Source organism: Corapipo altera, unplaced genomic scaffold (genome assembly GCF_003945725.1).
Source record: "Corapipo altera isolate COAL_440 unplaced genomic scaffold, ASM394572v1 0, whole genome shotgun sequence".
Lineage (NCBI taxonomy): Eukaryota > Metazoa > Chordata > Aves > Passeriformes > Pipridae > Corapipo > Corapipo altera.
In genome coordinates, this window is record NW_020884872.1 from 49,492,322 (window position 1) to 49,513,464 (window position 21,143).

At 39.1% G+C, this 21,143-nt stretch overlaps 1 protein-coding gene across 2 annotated transcripts in view; it reads right to left on the reverse strand.

Moving 5' to 3' along the window:
- Positions 1-290: 290 nt before the first annotated feature.
- The window catches only part of SLAIN1 (SLAIN motif family member 1), a 92,155-nt gene continuing 71,302 nt past the window's right edge, over positions 291-21,143 (reverse strand). The window contains exon 6 of one of the 2 annotated variants that reach the window (XM_027646259.1): positions 291-748. In XM_027646259.1, coding sequence (XP_027502060.1) covers positions 730-748 — 19 coding nt within the window. In that variant the 3' untranslated portion in view covers positions 291-729. Of the gene's footprint in view, positions 749-8,358; positions 8,437-21,143 lie in introns of those variants that run through there. The other variant, XM_027646252.1, reaches the window with a different exon arrangement.

Consider the following 21,143-nt stretch of genomic DNA (forward strand, 5'->3'; position numbering starts at 1 on the left):
TCTCAGTTTATTAGGACTACGAGTGCTGGCATGCTAGGCAAACATTGTGGGAGACTTAATGTCTGGTGCCCTGGGTTTGGTTCTGTGATACCCCAGAGGCCACCTCAGCACATGGGTTCCTTGAGTTACCTCCACCAAAATTTCAAGAGATGGCCATAGTCCTGATCTATTAGTCTCCAATTAAAAAATAACTAACCAAATTTTGTATTTACAAGTACAGATTGAATTTACAAATAGTTTTAATCATGTTTCTGGCAAATAACCAAACTAATAGGGGAAAATATTACTCAGTTCTAGCCTTATATTTATTGCAACAGTTTTACAAAATTCAATAACAAATAAATTATAAACATCAGTGCTTTGAAAAACAGAAAAGGCAGCAATTTTCCGCTGTTTTTCAAATACATACACAGTATAGCCAGTTATTCCTTGGCTAAAAATTCTAATGTTCTCTCCACTTTTTGTGTTTTCATAACAACTTTGCCATTGTTAAGTCTCCTCCCCTTTACTGGAAATAACATTTCTTTTTTCCCTCCCTTCAAACATCCTACTTTGCAGATGAGCAGGATACAGAAAAAGGCACACCTACTTACTGAATCTAAACATGCCTGAGTTATCACGACATCTTCAAAGTGCTCCTCTTCCTTCCACTCTGTCCCCCACCCTTGTTGCCACATCCATATTACGATTGCTTTTGATGTCAATGTGTCTGCATTCCTGGTTCTAGTGTCAGCCATCATTTAGGATACTTAAAAGAAAAATTGAAAGAGGAAGAACAAGTCAGACTAGGACTATGTTTTGTTGTAGGAAGCCTTCAGAACATGAATCATTTTAGACATAGGAATAATCAGATTAAAATCAGGGGCTTCAAGCCATTTGTTTTAAGAAGCTGTGAAAATAACTTACAAGACCAAGGACCAAGAGCCAAATCTAGATCCATGGTTTTGTACACATAACATAACTTGGCACATTGACCTGCGCTAGGAACCAGGAACAAAATACACATATTAATGGTATCAGCCATGCTAAAGCCCGAGTGGTGGTTTTCAGTTGCCTGAACACCTGTGACTGGAATAATTGGAGGTGTCCTGCCTGCTCTCCCCAGTATCTTTTCGTGTGCCATAGTTGATGCGCTCAGTGTAGTGGGTGGTGAGAAGCCTCCCTAAGGTCTCTGCGTCATCTCCCACAGATCCCCTCCCCACCCACCCTCCCTCAGCCATCAGTAAATGACCAAACTTGTTAGTTACATTCCTAGTGACATTTTGGATACAGTCCCACATCTAAACCAGTGAACATCCTGTGATAGTCAGCTTCTAAGCACTCACAAGATTGTTACTATTTTGGCACAGCTGAGTAGCTCAACATATGTTTACACATAATTGGAATTTTAAATTATGCTTCTTTTCCAAGAAACTCAGTCTGGCAGGTAGAGTCTATGCACACATAACTCACTTCTAAGGCATAAACTCCATGAAGAATACAGCAGTCATAACCACCTTCCTTCTAGAATTCAAAACTAAGGTATTTGCTATGCAAAAGCATGGTATTTACTATTAAAAAAAAAGTTATTCATTGTCTTATTTCTTTCCAGCCCTTTATATACTAACTCAAGAGACACAGTACCTTCTAAAAAGCAGGGAATGATAACACTTTTTTCAAATCTCAGTTTGCCTTTTCTCACCTGTAAAAAGTGTATCAGACATTAGGCTGCAGGCTGCTCCTGACACAAAGCAAAGCTTATTCATCACTCTTGTTCATCTGTGCTATATACAAAAGTCAAAAGTGCAGCCAAGGTTGACGTGTCTGGAGAAGAGCAGAAAACTTATTACTCTTCTCCAGCAACTAGGACACTCACAAATGTGGGCCTCTCATTCTTACTTGAATTTCTTCATTTGACCTGAAACAGCCATCAGCTAGCATGAGCAATGAGTGCATTCATGATTTTCTTTTCTTGCTAAATTATGCAAAGCCCTGAATGTGAAGAAAAAACCCAATGAAATCTGTCTTTCTTCACCAGAGAGAATCCCTCCTTAACACATTTCAAAAGTCATCATGAAAAAGCTGGATTTGTTTTCTGAGACTAAACAGGATCTATTCAAGTATTTGTTTAGAATAAGGATGGTAAGGTCACTACAAGTCAGTCAGCAAAAGTATTTAATTCAGAAATTAAATTATTTTGGATTGCCATTTGTATTTCTTGTCATATATGAAAAGAGCAGAAACACATTTAGTTGTAACTTGTGAGACAGGCTAGGAATTATTTCTAAATTCAGATTTTTTAGTATAGCATAGGTAGTAAAGACACATCAGTGTTAACACTGGCACAGATACACACAAATTTAAAATTGTTGGTGGAAAAAGTCTTTTACATCTCTTAAAACAAACGGTAAATAAGACCGAGTCTACCTGAATGCCATGTGAAAGATTGCCTTGCTAATCTGGGATTTGTCTCATTATATTAATGTATTTTTGTTCTTCTGCACTTAGAAAATTTTCTAAAATATGTCAGGGGGAGGTGGTTAATACCTTGGGTCTCTACAAAAATATTTAAATTCAGTTTAATTTCCAGTACCATCTACTCTCCTTTCCAACTCTAAACAAATAATAAATCATGTCTTAGATTTCAAGCCTAGAATTGCACATGTGGGTTCTTTTTCTTTAAGTAAATTTATTTAACATTTTTAAAAGAACTGTGGAGAGGATTATGTCTTCTTCATATACAGGTTCATTCTTTGGGCTGTTTTAAATAGAATAATTAACTTAAGATAATTATATAATGGGTGTTTTCAGTCTCAAATTCCAAATACAGTCAATACATATGTGTGCACATTTCTGCAGAACATCATGTGGAAACTCTTGGAAAATCTAGCCTCAGCAACCAAGGGAAACTACACTCTTATCACCATGCTGGCAAAAACAGCAATGCCCTGTCTGTACTGGCACCTCATCTATCAACAAGGTCACGTAGAGCAGTTCACAAGCAAGCAGGCAGCATTCCTACTCCAAGGTAGAGGACCTTTACTTCCCAGACTATACATTACACACAGCTTTTGCCTGGTCCAGGCAGCAAAAGGAAAAGTATGCTGGATGTTTACTGTTCCTCAAAGTTCTTGAAAATACAGAGTTATCACTGGCCATGTTGCTTCCACATGGCTGCATTTTCTGCCTGGAAACTTAATTATGGTAGATTTAAGAGAATTTTAAATATTCATCCAATATTCAGTGTGGAAATGCTGAATGATATTCCAGTCTCCTCTCTACATAACCATTGCAGCATGGAGATCAACTGCACAGGAGGTTCACTAAGAACGTCCCATATGCAGCACGTTTCATATTTACTTTCACATTTAAAACTTGAAGAGGGTAGATTGAGATTAGATATTAGGAAGAAATTCTTTACTATGAGGGTGGTGAAGCACTGGAACAGGTTGCTTGGAGGAGTTGTGGTTGCCCCATCCCTCCCCCACTCCTAGGACACAAGGAATGCCCACTTTCCTAGGACATTCCCTAGATCAGGGAAACAAAGGCTCCCCAGGTGAGTTTGTGTTGTGGTGCATGCATCAGGCACTGGTGTAATCCCTTGGTTTATTAATAAAAAGTGGTTGAGCAGTTCAAGCAGAACTGAGCTTGAATGGATGCCCTCCTTCCACAAATTTCTCAAAACGATTCAGAAGCAGGGACCTGGTTGACACCCCCATTACCTCATGGACTATGTCACTCATCACAGAATCACATAACTGTTGAGGTAGGGAGGGACCCTGGTGGTCGTCTGGTCTACCATTCTTGCTCAAGCAAGACCACCTACAGCTGGTTGCCCAGGACCATGTCCAGACCATCAGCTTTTCCAAAGGGAGAGACTCTACAAGCACTGCGGGAAACCTGTTCCAGTGCTCAGTCTTCCTCACATTAAAAATGGTATTTCCTGATGTTTCAGTTTGTGTCCATTGCCCCTTACCTTCACCCCTGCACAGTGATTCAGCTTTAACAGCAAACAAAGACTGTCCCTGCATCTCTACTTTGGCAATAATTATATAAAATAGCAACAAAGGATTCAAAGCCCTTTATAAAAGAAGGACTTGAAAACCAAAGCTCCCACTTCCTATTTCATGAGTTTCATGTCCTTCCTCTGTCCACATAATGAACTGAACCAATTGTTGTCCATATGCTCAGTGGAGCATAGGCATCTGTCAACTGCAGCTGGCTTTATCTTCATTTCACACAGGTATCTCAGGACTTTCTAGACATATAGGGGCTTACAGTCCACTTAGGTACCACAACTGGTAGGTTTAATGTAGTCCTACATGTTCTCATTGGCCTGTAAATGAATCAAGTAATGCAGCAATAGAAGACAGATATTCCTTGACAGATGGCAAAAGCTACCCTATAAAATAAATTGTTAACAGTATCTAGAAAATACATCATGTCTTAAACACTTATCTTACTTTATTGGAATGTAACAAAGATTAGAAGACATGAAGACAACTAGCAATTATTTTAATAATTTTGTTTATTGCTTACTGAGTCACTTTAGTCATCATGAATGAGACTGAATGACCAGTTTGGCAAGTCTCTCTGAAGAATGGTACTTAACATTTAACAGAAGCATTATTAGTTTGCCCTTTAATACCCCCTGTTCTTCAAACCCGACAGAAGTTCAGCATTCAGCCTTCTCTGCACTCAATCTAAATCCCATTAAAGTCAATGCAAGTCTCTCCCATTTTAATGGGATTTAAATCAAGCCTTTAATCCTCAGTGTCTCTCTCCTCTGTGTCACCCACAGACAGAAAATTATGAATGTGGGTTCCTGATGTAGATATTGCTGCAATGGGAGGTGAACTGTAGAAATCAGCGCAACTTACTGTAAAAAAAATATCTTTGTGTCTCTTTCTTATTGATGAGAGCAGAAGATATTGTATAATTTAAGAAAAGTTAAAGCAATTATTTAAGCTGTAGAATCTTGAAGCCCTTCACTCTGCCAAGTCTACACCTCTGAAGGGATTTGCCTGCATTAACGAACTTGCCTAAATATTGGAAGCTAATCCTTCAAGTTCCCTTACAGGACAAAAAAGAGTCACCTCCAGAGGGCAGTTCATCTGATCTGTCTTAGATGTATGTTTTAAGTTGAGATGAACAGCTTTCTTCTGATGTTTATTTCTTGCCACTGATCATACTGGGAAGGTTGAATGGATAACTCAGATATCTCATTTTTAGCTCTCTACAGTTAAGGCAGATGTATTTCACCCCTCATAGGATTTTTTTTTAAACTGTAAGAGGTACCCTTTAAACCTGGAAAGTAGAGTTAGCTCACCTCTACTGTGATGGTGTTCAGTTCCATTTCTAAGGTTAGATGCAAGGAGCATAAGATGCTGGTTTTGAAAAACAATTCTTTCTTTAAAGTAGAATACATATCTTATCTAGAAACAACTGGTTTTATACACATATTTTGAATTACAGAGAGATCATCACATCTCTTGTTAGGTTATTGCTATAATTAGTCATCCTTACTACTAACCATATTATTCCAGCTCTGGTAGAACTTCATAATTTCTTTAGTATTTGATGCAAATCCTCTCTAATAGTTTGGAGTCCATATGTTCAAGACTTACATTTGCCCTTTTAATCACAACAGTATGTTAGGACCACATAGATAATTTGGTGTTCACTGAAACTCTTTAAAGCTTTTAGCCATATTGCTTTTCAAGGCACATATCCTTCAAAAGTAATATATTCACTTTTCCTGCCATGAGTGCCTCATAATTAGCCGTACTATAAACCTGTTTCTCTCTACTGAAGAGATTCTGTCAATTTGCTCTTCTAGCGAAGCTATTTTAGCAAAACAAGATACTAAAGGAGTTTTTCCACCAGTGCATCTACCACACCTACTTTAATCATTCTTGCTAAGTCAAGATTAGAGCTGCATACTGTGTAGACAGATATACGAGTTTAGGGTGTGTGATGGTTTTTCCCCAGCTCAGCTGAGACATCATACTGACAGAAAAACTTTCCATCATAGATCATATCCATACCTAAAAGCTTGCCTACAAAGCCTAAGGACAAAAAAAAGCAATCAAACAAAAAGAAAACTTAATATACACATAGCTTTCAGTAAGAAGTATTTTTGGGGATACAACTTGGCAGGCTCCACTAACAAACACATTTCCTCTCCTGTTACACATTTACACCAGTATTAGAAATATTGCCTTGTTTCCAAGCATTTTGTTTTTATAGAAGTTTCACCCCAAAAATCTGTTCCTTGATGCTATCACAGTGATGGGAAAAAAAGTGTATAACACCTGCTTAAGTCTACCATGCAAGACAAGCTGTATGAATGATCTTTCCTCCTCACTATTTAACTGTGTTATTGCCAAAAATTATTGCAGTAATAAATTACTATTATGAAAGCTCAGTTGGGGACTATATGATGAGGTTGCTTTTTTATATGTAATGCAATTATTTGTACATGATGCAACCATGAACTCTCTTGTTCTTTTTCTGCCTCATATTTGAGAAAAAAAAAAAACACCACAAAATATTAGTCATAATCGAATAAAGACAGGTCAGGTTTTTTGTGGATTTTCTGAAAGTATAAAAAATGCATGACTGTTGTAAACTAAACACTGGAAAAGTCATAAACCTTTGAGTCACATAGAAAATGTATACTCTGAGCAAGAATATTCTTAAAGCCACTAAGTTTTACATATAGCACATATATTAATGGGTATGGTTTGAGCTGAGGAAAGAGTTGTGGTGACATAGAAATCTAAGGATCTTGAAAAAGTGAACAACTTGGTATGAAATGGTCTTTTATATAACTCAGAAAGAGCTGCATGTGGTTGAATGGCTCTAGGACCCTTCTAGTAAAATCATGATCAATCAAGCTACCCTTGAAAAAAAAAAAAGTAGATAGAGTGAAGTAAAGAAAAATCAGAATCAGGAGTCATTTTTTAGTTCATGGGACTACCGGAGTGCTTACAGCTCACAGCTACACAACTGGCAGATGTAACCACAGCACTAGCTGTGTGCCTTGTCATTACAATGCTTCCTTTTGTCTGATGGCTGCAAATGTTTGACAGTCATTAGAAAGTCGTCCAAGGAAATACTTCCTTTCCATGTACAAGATCCTTGTCGTGGGTTTTTAACACTGAGCATTCTCAGTAATTCAGCTATCATTAGTAAAAGAATAGTTTCTTACAACTTGCCTCTGCCCTTAAGGGTCTTTTATAAAGAGGACAGAAGCTCTTTGTTATCACTCCTTCACACATTATTAACAGAGATTTAACAGAAAGAAGAAGGGCTTGTTACATGCCTGGTGCAATTTGTCTTTTATTCGGTTCATTCAGATCTTCATCATGTTCACCAGAAGATGGATGAATCCAGATCCAGGGTGACTCTTTCAATATTAGACAGAAAATTATTTCAAAAAGGCAGACAGAATAATCTCGCCCTGAAAAGAACCAAATCAGCGTACGAGACAGTAACTATTCCTGCATGCCAAACAATATTTTTGTACAACGAACTGCTGTTCAACAAAGGAAAGTAAACCTCAGTAATATGCAGATATATTACCTTGATAACTTGATATGATCATCTTTTTGTCTAGTGGATGTTTTTACTTTTTGTCTCTGCTGCCTAATTCTTTCCAAGCTACCTATGCACATTGCACATCCGTTGCTGAGCCCCAACTGTCCAGCATAAAGCAGTAATTTGCTCTGATTTCTTCTAGTCCTATCGTATTTGGGTCTGTAAACTGATAGATGTGATGAGGTTTTCAGTTGGTGTAAAATGGGATCGCTCTACTGCTGACAGCAGCCAGGCTGACTCAACACTAGCTGAGCCTCAGCTTCCTCAGTTCAGCCTTTGGTAGGGTCCAGGCCCCCACAGTGACTTGCCACTTTTTACAGTTCTAGCAATATTTTGATGAATTTGGGACCATGCCCAGTATGAATCATAGGCAACTATCCAGCACTGATGCTCAGGGCAGGAAGTTGTAGATCTTTCCATCATGGCCCAATGAGTCACTTAGCTTTCAGTGAAAATTTCTGTTGCCTCAGAATTTCACAAAGGGATGAAGAAAACAAAAAGACGCAAATATAAAAAGAGAGTTCACAACATGGGAGCCAGTGTTACACATGTCATGCCTACGTGCTAGAAATCTCTGTGACAGTCAAGAGCTCTCAGCCTATGAAACTTTGAGAGTATCTGAACGCTGAAGCTTAAAGATAAGATTGCTTAAGTGCAGCTTATCCAGGAAATGGTATTATCTAACCTATATTTTTCTTAGAGTACTGTTTACGTGTTCCATTTTATTTGGCAACAAAATTAATTCCTGAAAAGTCCCACTCACTTCTAGCATCTGTTCCCACACCCTGTTGAGGTTCTCTGCTTTACAGTATGCTCTTGAAGGGTCACAGGGATGTGCCAGGTCTTTTCAATGATCTAGGGTTAAAAAAAATAAGCAACAAACAAAACAACAACAACAAGACAATATCTATTGTGACTTTTTAAAAAATTGAAATGAGGGAGCAAGCAGCTGTGGGTGGACAGGAACCTTCCAAGACAATTTTAGCATTGAAAAAAGAAGGAAGCCTTTAAATCTTCCATATCAAGAACAGTGCAGTGCAGGTCTACTGGTTTAGTTCACAGGAAACAACTAGAGGATGCTCTCTCCCTACAGGTTAAATTCTTCCAGCTATTGGATGGGTTTGAGCAACCTCCTCAGTTCAAGTAGTTGAACAGTCTCAGACCAAGCACAAATTTGGTCAGGTGTGTGCAGTGCAAGATATTTGTAACCAGCATGGCAAAGAGAGCCAACAGTGCTGCAGTGAAGCGTGTGGATGTAATTAAGTCATTCGAGGTAGAGTAAGCAAAGGGAACCATCCTAAGTGACTGAGCAGTGAAATGGCAGGTGGAATTCAATGCAGATAAATGTAAAGTCATGGGGGAAAACATTTGGAAAAAGAGAACTAGTATCACATGCAAAAAGGTGATTACATATAAAATGAGCAGAGGTATTCTGCAGCAAGATCTTGGGCTTAGGCTAGACAGCGCTATGAAAGCACCAACTCCAAGTAGAACATTAGGAAACATTAGGGAAGGATAACCAAAAGGACAGGAAAATGTTTATGTCATTGTTTAAATCCATCATTCATTCACATCTTGAATAAATATCGTTTACAGCCTTGATGCCTTCACTGTAGAAAGAATATTAAGAACTGGCAATGTTTTGATGCACTTTTTCCCTTCCCTTCATGTCGACACACTGCTAGGGCAGAGTACTGTACTAGACAGACACTTTGTCTGAACCATTCCTATGACCATACATGTATGTGAAGATTATTTTGTGACTAAAAGCTACAGCTTAAAGTTCTGAAAAGTGAGTGTTGGCAGCCAATTCCAGCTGAAAAATGTACTTGTTGTATACTCACCACCATACTTCCATGTGAGGACGGGGGTATGAAGACTTGATTACAAAAAGAGCATTCAAAACACTATACATACGAAATCATCTCAAGTATAAACAGCAACCAGTGTGAACAACTTGCTATGCTGCCTATACAGGTAGCAAGTTGAATGCTTATGCAGATGGAAGTAATGCTATAGAATGCAATAACTGCTCGGTACTGTGATCAGGGTCAAAATATGGCTCAAGTATATCTGCAATGTCTGTGACCAAGCTATGGCAGGTACAGACACATACTACAATCATCCAAAGCAGAGCTCTAACTGGGTTATAAAATAGCCTAAGGCTGCTGCACAGACAGGGCTTTTGATGCTGTTCTCCCATGTCCAGTTCAAGCCCACCCCACCTTTCTCACAGCTGCATACAATACCAGTTGGGCACCACCAATGCTGGAAAGCTCACAAGCAAATTTGTTTGAATGCTCAGCTATTAACGGTTGCAAATCCCAGGAGAAGCTGACTATTCCTTCTTTGTATCAGCAACATTCCAACTATGTGGGAAAGTGCAATTAATTAAAATGATATATTTCTGCTGCTGAAAACAAAATGTCATATTCAGAACTCTGAAAATACCACAGACTCTGGTAACATCAACAGTACCCTGTTGTTGGTGATAGTTGTAAGTAACTCGCACCCCATTCACTTGACTGTTCGAACACTAAGAGACTATTCTCTTCCTCACTCTGTTTCTCCTTCACTCAGCTGTTAAAATGACAAAAGGAGGCCGGCTGAATGCTACAGGTTTTTTACAGAGTATAAAACTAGTGCCTTCCCATGGTCTTAGGAAAACAATAGTGCAGACACAATCAGCTGCCTCAGAACAACTGAGCAATATGGAGATACAAGTTGGATTGAGAGAGGTCAGCATCAACTCACATCCGCACTGTGCCTATGCTGCTTGCTGACCATGAAAACAAATGGAACTGAAGAGCTAGATACTGCTGACAACCTCTTCCTCAAAGGCTTTAATTGGATTAGGGCTCACAAGCAGTTTGAGTAGTTGGCCACCCCTCTGTACTGGTATTTTGAATGTCAGCTGGGGAAAAAAAGGGAAACAGGTTTGAAATTTAGCAGGAGTCTGATGAAAGCAGTGGTGAGTTCTGGTATAAGAAGGTCTAACTGATGTTCAGGAGCAGGGAGAACAGTTTTTCTAAAATGAGATGTGTGTACAGTACCTGTTTCAGAAAGAAGAAGTATATACAACATAATCACTGTGAAATACCCCTAGGTATAATTAAAAAATATGGCCCACTGTTAATGAAAAAAAAGCAACATTCATATAGATGTAAAAAATGAAACATCTACATAATCATAAAGATAAGGACAATTACCTCTGTAATGTCATTCACTATATAGGGATCTTAGAAAATCTGAGACCCTGAATAATAAGCATGTAGCAAATAAGAAAGCTGCAGCACTGCTTCAACCCTGTACTGATGTTTAACTCAAGATTGCATAGTGAAGGGAGAGGAAGCCACCTGAAGCATAAGAAGTTGGCAGTAGTGCCAGAAACAAAAGACCCAAATCCCATGGATACCTTCAGCATCAAAGAGTCTTTATGCAGTGCAACCATCTTCTTTGTGTGTTTTCAAGTAAAATTAGAGCCATGTGCCTGATCAGTCTGATCACTTTAAATCAGCCCCTACCAGAAGAAATTTCAGGAGTTCAAGTTCCCACAGGTCTAGATCAGAAAAATTCTGAGGATATGCTGGATCCTGCCTTTTCAGCTCCCAGGGAACCCTGCATTGCAAGCCTAATAGAATTAGAGGTTTTCAAGAGCTGTCAGCTATTTGTTGCAGATATCCTTAATTTCTCTTTTGAATCTTGTCATCAAAACTCAGTCTGAATCAAGTTGAATACATCTCAAATCCCAGAGTGAACATTCTAATTTGACGCCGAGAGTGCCTTGTTGCACTTAAGCATAATCCCAAACTATACCTGTTCTCAAAATGCTTTAAGCAAAATTGCAGAAATGCATTGCTATTGCAGAGAAGGTGGTACACATAAAACCTCAGACATGCTCTCCTGGTGCTTTTCTCTCTTCAACATGATAGGATTTAGAGAAACCCTCCCATAAATTACGTGATTTGACTAGGTACCTGAATCTATGTGAAATAAATCCAGAGCATATGACCTGAACAAAAGGCTGTTCACAGTGAACAATATCTAGCAGAAAGTCTATTTAAATATCTCAGTGAAGTCAACTGGGTAATTATATAGTATTCATATACAATATGTAGCAGGGAAGGAAAAATTCTTTCTACAGAAGAGATTCTCTGCTGCATTTCTTCTAAAAGTAGAAGGAGGTCATCCTACCAGGCAGTGTTCAAGTTTGAACTCAGAAGGGAAAGCAGGAAAAAGAGGGAAAAACAACAGCAATGACCTCTCTCTTATACTTTAGGAAATACTTGTTTGGAGGAGTTGCATGAGAACATATAGATTTAATGGTTTTGGTTTCTTATCAGGCTGGACCAAACCCAAACCAATGACCTTAAGGTTAAAAGCCCTACATGTCTTTTCCATGTTTCCAAACAATCCAGTCCTTCCTACTCATAAAATATCTTATTCGGAAGTCCACACCACTGAATTACATATGGCTTGTAAAAACAATTAAGTCTAGACAAGGATGTTGAAAGGTTATGCAGGGAGAAAATTAGAAGGGTCAAAGCCCAATTAGAACTTAATCTGGCTGCTGCCATAAAAGACAATTAAAAATGTTTCTATAAATATATGAGCAACCAAAGGAGGGCTAAGGTAAATCTTTAGCCTTTACTGGATGGAGATTCTGGCTGGCTAGTCAAACCCAGAAAGCTGAGGTGAATGGTGTCAAATTCATTTGGTGGCCGGTCACAAGTGTTGTTCCTCAGGGTTCAGTCTTGGGACCAGTCATGTTTAATACGTTTATTAATGATCTGAACGAGGGGATTGAGTGCACACTCACTAAGTTCACAGAAGACACCAAGTTGGGTGGGAGTGTTGACCTGCTGGAGGGTAGGAAGGCTCTACTGAGGGATCTGGACAGGCTGGATCAATGGGCTGAGGCCAACTGTATAAGGTTCACCAAGGCCAAGTACCAGCACCTGCACTCAGGTCACAACAACCTGTAAAGCTGCCTGGCAGAAAAGGACTTGGGAATGCTAGTCCACAGCTGGCTGATCATGAGCTGGCAATGTGCCCAGGTGACCAAGGTGGCCAATGGCATCCTGGCTTGTATCAGAAATAGTGTGGCCAGTATGGCCAGGGCAGTAAATTTTGGCTGACCCAGGTGCCTACAGGTATGTCTGAGATATGTGTGAGCAGAAAATTGCTTTGCAGAGAAAAAGTGTGTTTGCATCTGTGTGCATGTGTGTGTACATGTATGAGCAGAATTAGGCCAAAACCCATTCTAGGAAGGTGTAGTGGGCATGACTGGCAAGGTTTGGGTGAGAGAAAGCTACAGAAGTGACTTGTCTGGGAGAAGGCCATGAACTATCCTGTACAATCACAGCCCATTCCAGCCAGCTGAGCAACCAAACCAAGCTGTGCCAAAACCTCAGCTGGTCAGAGGAGCACATAATGCTTCTGCTTAGACCTAAGTAGGAAAAGACAATAGCCAGAGAAAGAAGAAGCCAGACAAAGAAGCCAGACCATTTTATTATGCCAATTAGCTTGACAACTCTACTAGATAAATGATGAAAAAGTCTTCTTTGCATTTTATTCTGCATATTTGAATTCATCCTATATAATGCTGCTTGTTAAGGCATATTCTGCATCTGAAAATTTCAAGTTTTCAGTTTAATGAAATTTTCATTTTACTAATTCAGTTCCCTATGTTTGGCTGTAAACACTGCATAGATTAATATTGAATATAGTTAAAATCAAAATGCTGTTTAATTACCTAACATGTTACTTTATTACAAAGAAAGGTCATTCAACATATAGGAAAATGAATGTGTAATTACTATGATGTTACAAAGATGAATGAATTGAGGGAATGACAATAATATTATGGGGACACATTCCAAAAGACACTAGTTGAAAGAGTTTTATGTTATTAACTTTATTGGGAGCCCTTCCAAAAGACTCAAGTTAAAAGAACTCATGCCATTAATATATTTGTGAGTCATTCCAACAACAACAACAAAAAAGTAGTAGAAAGAACTTCTTGTAGGTTGATTTATTTGTTGATTTAAGCAGAAAAGTTAACCCTTTTGGTATTAGATGCTGGATTTTGACAGCAATTCACTCTACTAATGACTCTTGTAAAGGGAGTTGGGCTTTCCTGGACTAATATTCATTAAATATTGAAGTTAACCACTTGAAATCAGGTGAGCTTTTTTCTGTCTTCTCCATACAAACATTTATTTTCCTGATTCTTCACAATTCAGCCCTTTCTATTCTCTCTGTTTCATATTTATCACCGACGCGTGTTGCTGCTATTACTTTTTCATTTGAAGTGTTCTTTTTCTGCCAGAACAGATCACACTCCTGCAGAAAGTTCTCAAAATTTTTAATTTGTTGGCCAGTACTTCTGCAGTGATGCTCAGTGAGATGCTCACTTGTTTTCTTCCAAAAATGTCTCTACATGTGTTTCTCACACAGGATGTTCTAATACTAGGAAATTTTCCTCAGTCTATTACATGATGAGGGAGATAGCTTGCATGCTTGTTATGTTGGATTATACCGTCTCATAGTTCTGCTTTATTTCCACATCTTTTCACACCCATATTTCAGTTTTTTTCTCAGATAATTTTGGGCCAGGCTCTGTGTTTTCTGTGCTTTTAAAAGAGTACTGAATATAGAGGTGTCCTGGCCATTGCAGAATTCCAAATAGTGTCCTATCTTTACTATCACATTGCCGTATCCCATGTTTCACACTCCACTCTTAGTCCTTTGATCTTCCAGACCACATATATATATTCCATTGTGGAGTGGTGTCAGAAGGACTGGAACCTAAACAGTTTCCTTGTGAAAAAAAATGTGCAAGCATGAACTGGAAAAGAGCAAATGACAGAGTTTTGTTCCTATATAAAATATAAAAATAAATCCTGGTAGATCTAGATTCTTCAGCCTGCAGGCTTCATTGCCTCGTGTGCCCTTCCTGGTTCTCATGCTATAGACCAAAACAACATGCCTTAACCTTGGCAGCATGCTACAAAACATTCCTGTGTTAGATTGTAAGGCACTTGTCTTGTTTGTGTCCATTGCTGAACTGAACGGTGCTAAACAGCATTTAAAGAAGTGGCAGCTGAAGCCAAGAGGAGATCAACACTCATGGTTTCACCACTTCAAATTCTGAAAACATAATCTGGGGCCAAAGAAAGAAGCTGGAATTTGAGGGACATTTCACTATTTCCAAAGTATGCACAAGAACTTGGGTGGAGAATTAGCTATGCAACATGCCTGTGATCCCATGCGCTAAGGACAAGCCCTATACAGAGAGGCCAGAGTCCAAGAGATAGGTCTGTGTCTCAGCCTCTCTAGACTACCCAGACCCCAGCTGTGCATCATCCCACAGGATTAGCCTCCAGATGGTGGTAACCATGGTGATGAGGGCCCTAGGAATGAGTGGACAGGCACATGGTCATGATATTTATGAATCTCCTCACTGACCATCAATGCTCTGTAGAATCTGGGTGTGATACCTCTACCAATTCACACAGTTGTAGGTCATAGCACTGGGAAATCTGGGAGTAAGTGTCCCTTTAGTGTCTTATACGCACAATGTGAAGATGCACTTACTGCTTCGGAAAGGCCAAGAGCAAAGCAATGAATGGACATCGATAGCCAGCAGAAGGCCTTATCTTCCTTATCTTCCTCTGAATTACCTGGTAGGGAACTTTCTCTTTCCAAACTGGTTTGAGGTGGACAGCCCCTGCCAGGGCCACTTCTTGTCCAGGACAGAAAGGCTCTGATGATGATGTATTATCGCTGCACAGCAGGAATGAACTCCCCACAAAGAACTTCATGTGTTCCCATTCCTACCTTAAAGTTTTGGAGGCACTTTGAGCATCCCAAGTCCAAAATATAATGGTCCCATCAGAGAGTGCCCCCCTCACCAAAAATTACCGCTCAATAGCAAAGTCTGCCCTCCTGAGAAAGTGAATTAAAGGGTAATGCCCCAGTCAAAACAGCCTTGTCTGATAGTATCAGAGATGGGAGAAGTCCATCTTGCCAAGGTCTTCTCATCCTCTGCTAGACATTTTTGTTCCAACACGTGGGGTGTGAACAAACCTAAAATATTCTTCCCAGTCAAAAGCATAACACTACCACTAACAACATCAGTAGCCATACCAATAGACAAATTATGTAGCAGGTCCAAATAAGAGGTTAAGCATCTGTCTCTGTCATACAGAGAACCGGAGATACTTAAAACTAAAGGGGACAAGATCCTGAGCAACCTGATCTCAGCTGACACTGCTTCAAGCAGAGAGTTGTATCAAAGGACATCAAGAGGTCTCTTCCAACTTAAATTACTCTTTGATTCAGTGATTCTAACACATATTTATGCTACAGTATCATCACACTCAACTGTAAGAAAAAAATAATCACCTAAATTAGAAGACCCATGTGCAGTCCAAATGAAACCATTGCTAGCAACTGAGATAGTACAGTGTAAAGCTTGAAAGTTCTTTAGAGGCTTAACATACTGTCTCTCTGACTTCATTACATACGTGAAAAATAGAATATATTTAACAAATATCATGGAGCAATTTTCAAATTACTTTTTATGTATAGCATTTTTCACTCATGGTAAATCACCCAATATACAAGATGCATTCTGACAAATAATATATGTAGCATGAGATTAAAATTTTTTATGACAGTCTAAATCTTGGACTAATTTTCAAAGGAGAATGCACATATCTGTAAACTTAAACATAAAATTCTGTTTTGTCTTTTGAGGCCAAATAGTGATAGTCTTAACTAATAGTGATGTGTCCAAACACAAGAAACCATATCAAAAACCCAGCTTTCTGGCAACCAAAGCAGAGCAAAATGCTGACTCACTTTGTCATCACAATCTCTGACTCTGTTCTTTCTCCATCAAAGTTGGATGTTGAGATGCACATATTTGGTGTGCATATACTGTGAAGACCTAACAGAAGCTCATACTATGCCTTAAGAACCACTAACAAACGTGGAATTTACCACAGTTGTATAAATATACAACCAGAGAAAGAATCAGGACCACAGAAGTCAGAAAATGCACACACAAGACAGATACAGGACAGAGGAAAGGAAGAACATGAGCACAGCAAACAAAGTGGTAGTAGCAAATATCAGCTCTTTTAGCATTGCTATTATTGGCTTCATTTGTTGCTTAAATCTTTTCAGTGGAGTTCTGACAGGAATTAGGTAGGTGGAAAAACAAAAGAATAGAAGTAAATCTGTATGGACAACAGGCTACATGGAGTTAAGACAGCAGAAATAAGCTTTTGAAGTCATCACTGTTTTAATGCTTTCAGCTTCCACAGTTTCTGCAGTGGCTCTGTCAGCTTTACTCTTTGGTTGGCTCAGGTCTGCTGTTTCTCTTGTAGGTTTTAAAACCTGTATGGCAAGGGAAGTAAGACATCTGAGCTCTGTCCAATTTACTGTCTAGATGGGCAGTGATGTACGCCCAGATGTCCACATGACAGTATGTTTAAGCCCAGTAACTTCTGCTCAGCCTTTGTTCCTAGCTTTCACTTTAATGCAAACTAGGAAAGGTGTGCAATCTTCATCATCTCAGCCCTAGATGCACTTCTAACCCTGGTTATTTAGACATAGCCTTAGTGATTCCTAGTCCATATTTCTTAGTTCAGAAAATTACACAACATTACAAGAATCTTTAAGCACTGATTGCCTATGCAGAGTGTGAACAGCAAGGCTATGTACTAGCTAAGGATAACACTTTTTAAGAATAACAAAAGCAATTAGCAGAGGGTGGCCCCACCAGTCCTCTAAGGGGGAATTTTGGACTCAGATGGAATTTTGGACAGAAAAAGGGTCATTTTTGCACTCCCGCTTATATAAAAAAAGACCATACAGGTCATTTAAGGACTGAAAAACCTAAGAGAACCAGAAATGCTTTATATTGGCTCAGCTGAACAGAGATATTGAGCAAACTTTTGAGATGTGTTGTATATGCCAGAAGAACAAGCCAAGTCAAGCAAAAGAGCCCCTATTGGTGGCATAGGAAAAATTGTTCCCTTGGAGCAACACAGGCTTAGACTTGTTTAGATTGGCCAAGAAAATAAATGCACTTTTTTTCTAGACTAAGTTTACTAAGAAGCAGTATTTTGTGAAGTTTGGGTGTAGACAAGTTACTGCTAGTGTGCCTTTAGTCATAATCCAAGTGACTTTGAAAAAGTTTACTATAATTAAATTACAGGGTATAACAACTAAATACAGGTTGCCACCTGTAGGTATTTGTATTAGTAGACAGGGAGAATTATAATGCATTTACTGATGATAGAAGTTGATGTCAGAGTTTTGTGGAAGTATAAATACAGCTATATGCAATATGATCTGATGGTCATGGAGTTATCAGCAATCCCTTGACTAGAAGCACTGTATATGCACATGATGGAAATTAATGATCAGAACACAACGGAGATGGAGGAAGCATAAAGTCCAGTCAAAAGTGCCTCATGTCATGCACCCTAATCATATGGCAATTGAGCAAATTTCCCCAATTCCCCACCTTTTCCTACTTATACTGTGGCTAGACCCAGTCTGACTATGATACTATGATACTATCTCACATGCTTATGAGATTGCCATCAATAGAAAATGCTATCTTCAGTTTCAGGAGAGTAGGTAAGAGTCATTTAGTTTGATTTTTTTTTTCTTTTCTAGTTATGATTAGGCAATTGTTACAATAGATAAGACAGCTAAGCCCCAGGTCCTTAATACTATCATATTCAACTACTTACAATTTCCTATTAGAAACAGTTATGATATTTCAAGAGGGACCTGTCACACCACAGACCAGTCAAAATCACCTTGGAAGCAAGCCCAATACATGTAGCTTAAGGACTAATATATTAAGTGTTTTGGTCAGGATACTGAGCAAAGAAGATCATGCTCTGAGTGCATGGAAGTTCTCTTAGATTATCCCGCTTTCCTGGCAGACAGGGGAAAGTAGGGAAGTTGGAGTAGTGTACAAAGGAACATGCTGAGATATGTTTTATGTTCATTTCATGTTGTATATCTATCTAAAAGTTCATATTAAACCTAAAAATATTATGGAGTTCAAGAAGAGTTTGGACAATACTCTCAGGCACATGGTGTGACTCTTGGGGATGATCCTGGGCAGAGCTAAGAGCTGGACTCAATCCTTGTGGGTCCCTTCCAACTCAGCATATTCTGTGATTCTGTGAAAAATATTATGTAATTGCAACTCTAGTAAGAGGCCTCCTAATCATCCATCCTAAACTGGGAGATATAATAGATCCATGGACTTGACACCTGGATGCTCCAGCAGTGAGTGAGATATAACCTAAAGTAAGAAGCAAGTAACCAGAGCTCTGAAGTTCTTGGACTCAAGCTAGAAGCTGTGTACTTCAGGGAAGAAGCTGTACATTTTTTCTGTTTCTTTGATTCCTATCCTTCCCTTCCTCCTTCCCTCCTTTCTGCAAAGCACTGTTTAATCTATTCATTTGGTTGGTTCATCACAAATATCTGTAAAACTTTTTCCAGACACACCAGGTTTATTTTCCCAAGTTTCTAGGTGAATATTCAAATCTGTTTTAGTAAAGAGATTTCTAGGGGCCTTCTGTGCTGCCAATAAGGCCTAAGAAAAAGACTACTGTTACTAAGTTTTAACTAGGAAAATAAGTTGTGGTGTATGAAACCTTGCCTTTAAGGAGTTCATCTTGGAAACTGTGTCACTGATCAAAAATGATCATGCTCCATTACCACAAACCCTGAGGTTACCTCTAAACTGCTCAACAAAGCATGCCACTTCAGCTGGCACCAGCATGTTTACCTCAAACTGGCTTAGGACTAACCTCCAAGAAACATGTCTTGGTGGTGGCTAGTTGAAGTGGTCCAAAACAAAGACAGGGAATGAACTAGGAACTGAGGGATATAGATCATCTTGGGTATAGTGCCTGAGTTTCTTTCCCAGCTCCCTTCTCTTCAGCACTGATGACCAAGCCCTACCCTCACCTTTCAATATCAACCATGGAACTGCAATGGCACCGATATACAACTTTTTGGAGGAGGCTCAGGAACACCTTGGTAGTAGGTCTCACCACCTGCCAGGGGATTGGACAAGATTTGAGTCACATGAGTTAATTTTGTGCTGCAGGACAGAAAAGCAGAGAGGAGAGGGAGCACAGCCAAGAAGGTGTTAACCAGAAACCAAAGCAAATCCAGCAACACCAGATGCAAGAGAGACAAGAGTCTGTCCAAGCAATATGGAAAGATTAATTTTGAGCTCATTCCACTTTCAGGCATCCATGACAATTGCAAAGAGGTGCAGTAATGTAGCTCAAGAAAGCAGATGAAGTCACTCAAACTAGGAGAGAATAGAAGAGGTAACTCTGCTAACTGTTTTGGATTGCTCCTCAGAAAGCTTTGGTTATTCCAAGCTATTACCTGTACAGAGATCCTAGTACATGGCTTTTAACCAGCTGTGTGTCAGATGGTTTGCACCACAGTTTACTCCTCTGCATGCAGTGTGCTGCACCATTCACAGGGCATATAACAAAGTCCCAGGGAATCTCCTACAAGTAGTTCTCTGGAAGCTGACACCAACACAAAAGTTCCAGAGTCTAGCTGTTAGCAGGGATAGTGGTGACAGGTCTTTGGAAGGGCTTTATGATTAGGGATTTCAAGACTGTCAGCCACCCTGCCCAGAGGCGGTTTGGAACAGTCCTATTGCATGTTTTCCCAGGTTGCCTTTTGATGGATGGCTTGTTTATCCAAGTAATCTCTCTTTAAGAGTAACCGTTCTGCCAAGGCAAGGAAGTGACTGAATTGTCACCTCAAAGCCTGATAGTCAAGCTCTTTTGGTTTAATATAGATTTTTAAAATGCTCCAGGTACTACAGAGCATCCAAAGGACTTCTAGCCTGTGACAGAGCATGTTTTTGGACCAAAAGCTTCTAAAGGTATTTTGTTACATGAACAGTCAGCTGTAAATTTGTATCCTGTTGTATTTTCTTTTGGAACATAACATAACAGGAACATCACCATTTAAAAAATAAAACCCAGACCACTCTAATGTGTTGGTCACACTTCTTACAGATGTTATTAATTGCCCTCTGTGGCAGAAAAATAATTTTTCTCATGCCTCTTACAAACACGATCTAGAGATGTTTTTAAATAATGTTTTCATCACGTCTTCAGGCATTACCTTTCTACAAACATTTTGGCAAGTACGACATGTACTGTCATGTCACAGAATACCATCTGACTAGCAGTAAAAATAAATTGATGTACAGAGTGTGTCTGTCCTGTAGAGTTGCTTCAGGCACTCCATAGCTTAATATAAACATTCTAAAATGTATAAATATGTACTCATTATAACATACCACCTAAAATTCAAATAATTGAGAATGAAGTGAGCATGAAAAAAAAGATTTTATGAGCTAAATAAATCACAAGTCACTGTTATTTAGTATTAACATAGTCATGTTTATCTAACTGGTGCTAGATCAATTACTTTAAATCAAGGCCTAGGTCTGGCAACTGTAGGTAGGTTGAAAAAGTTTT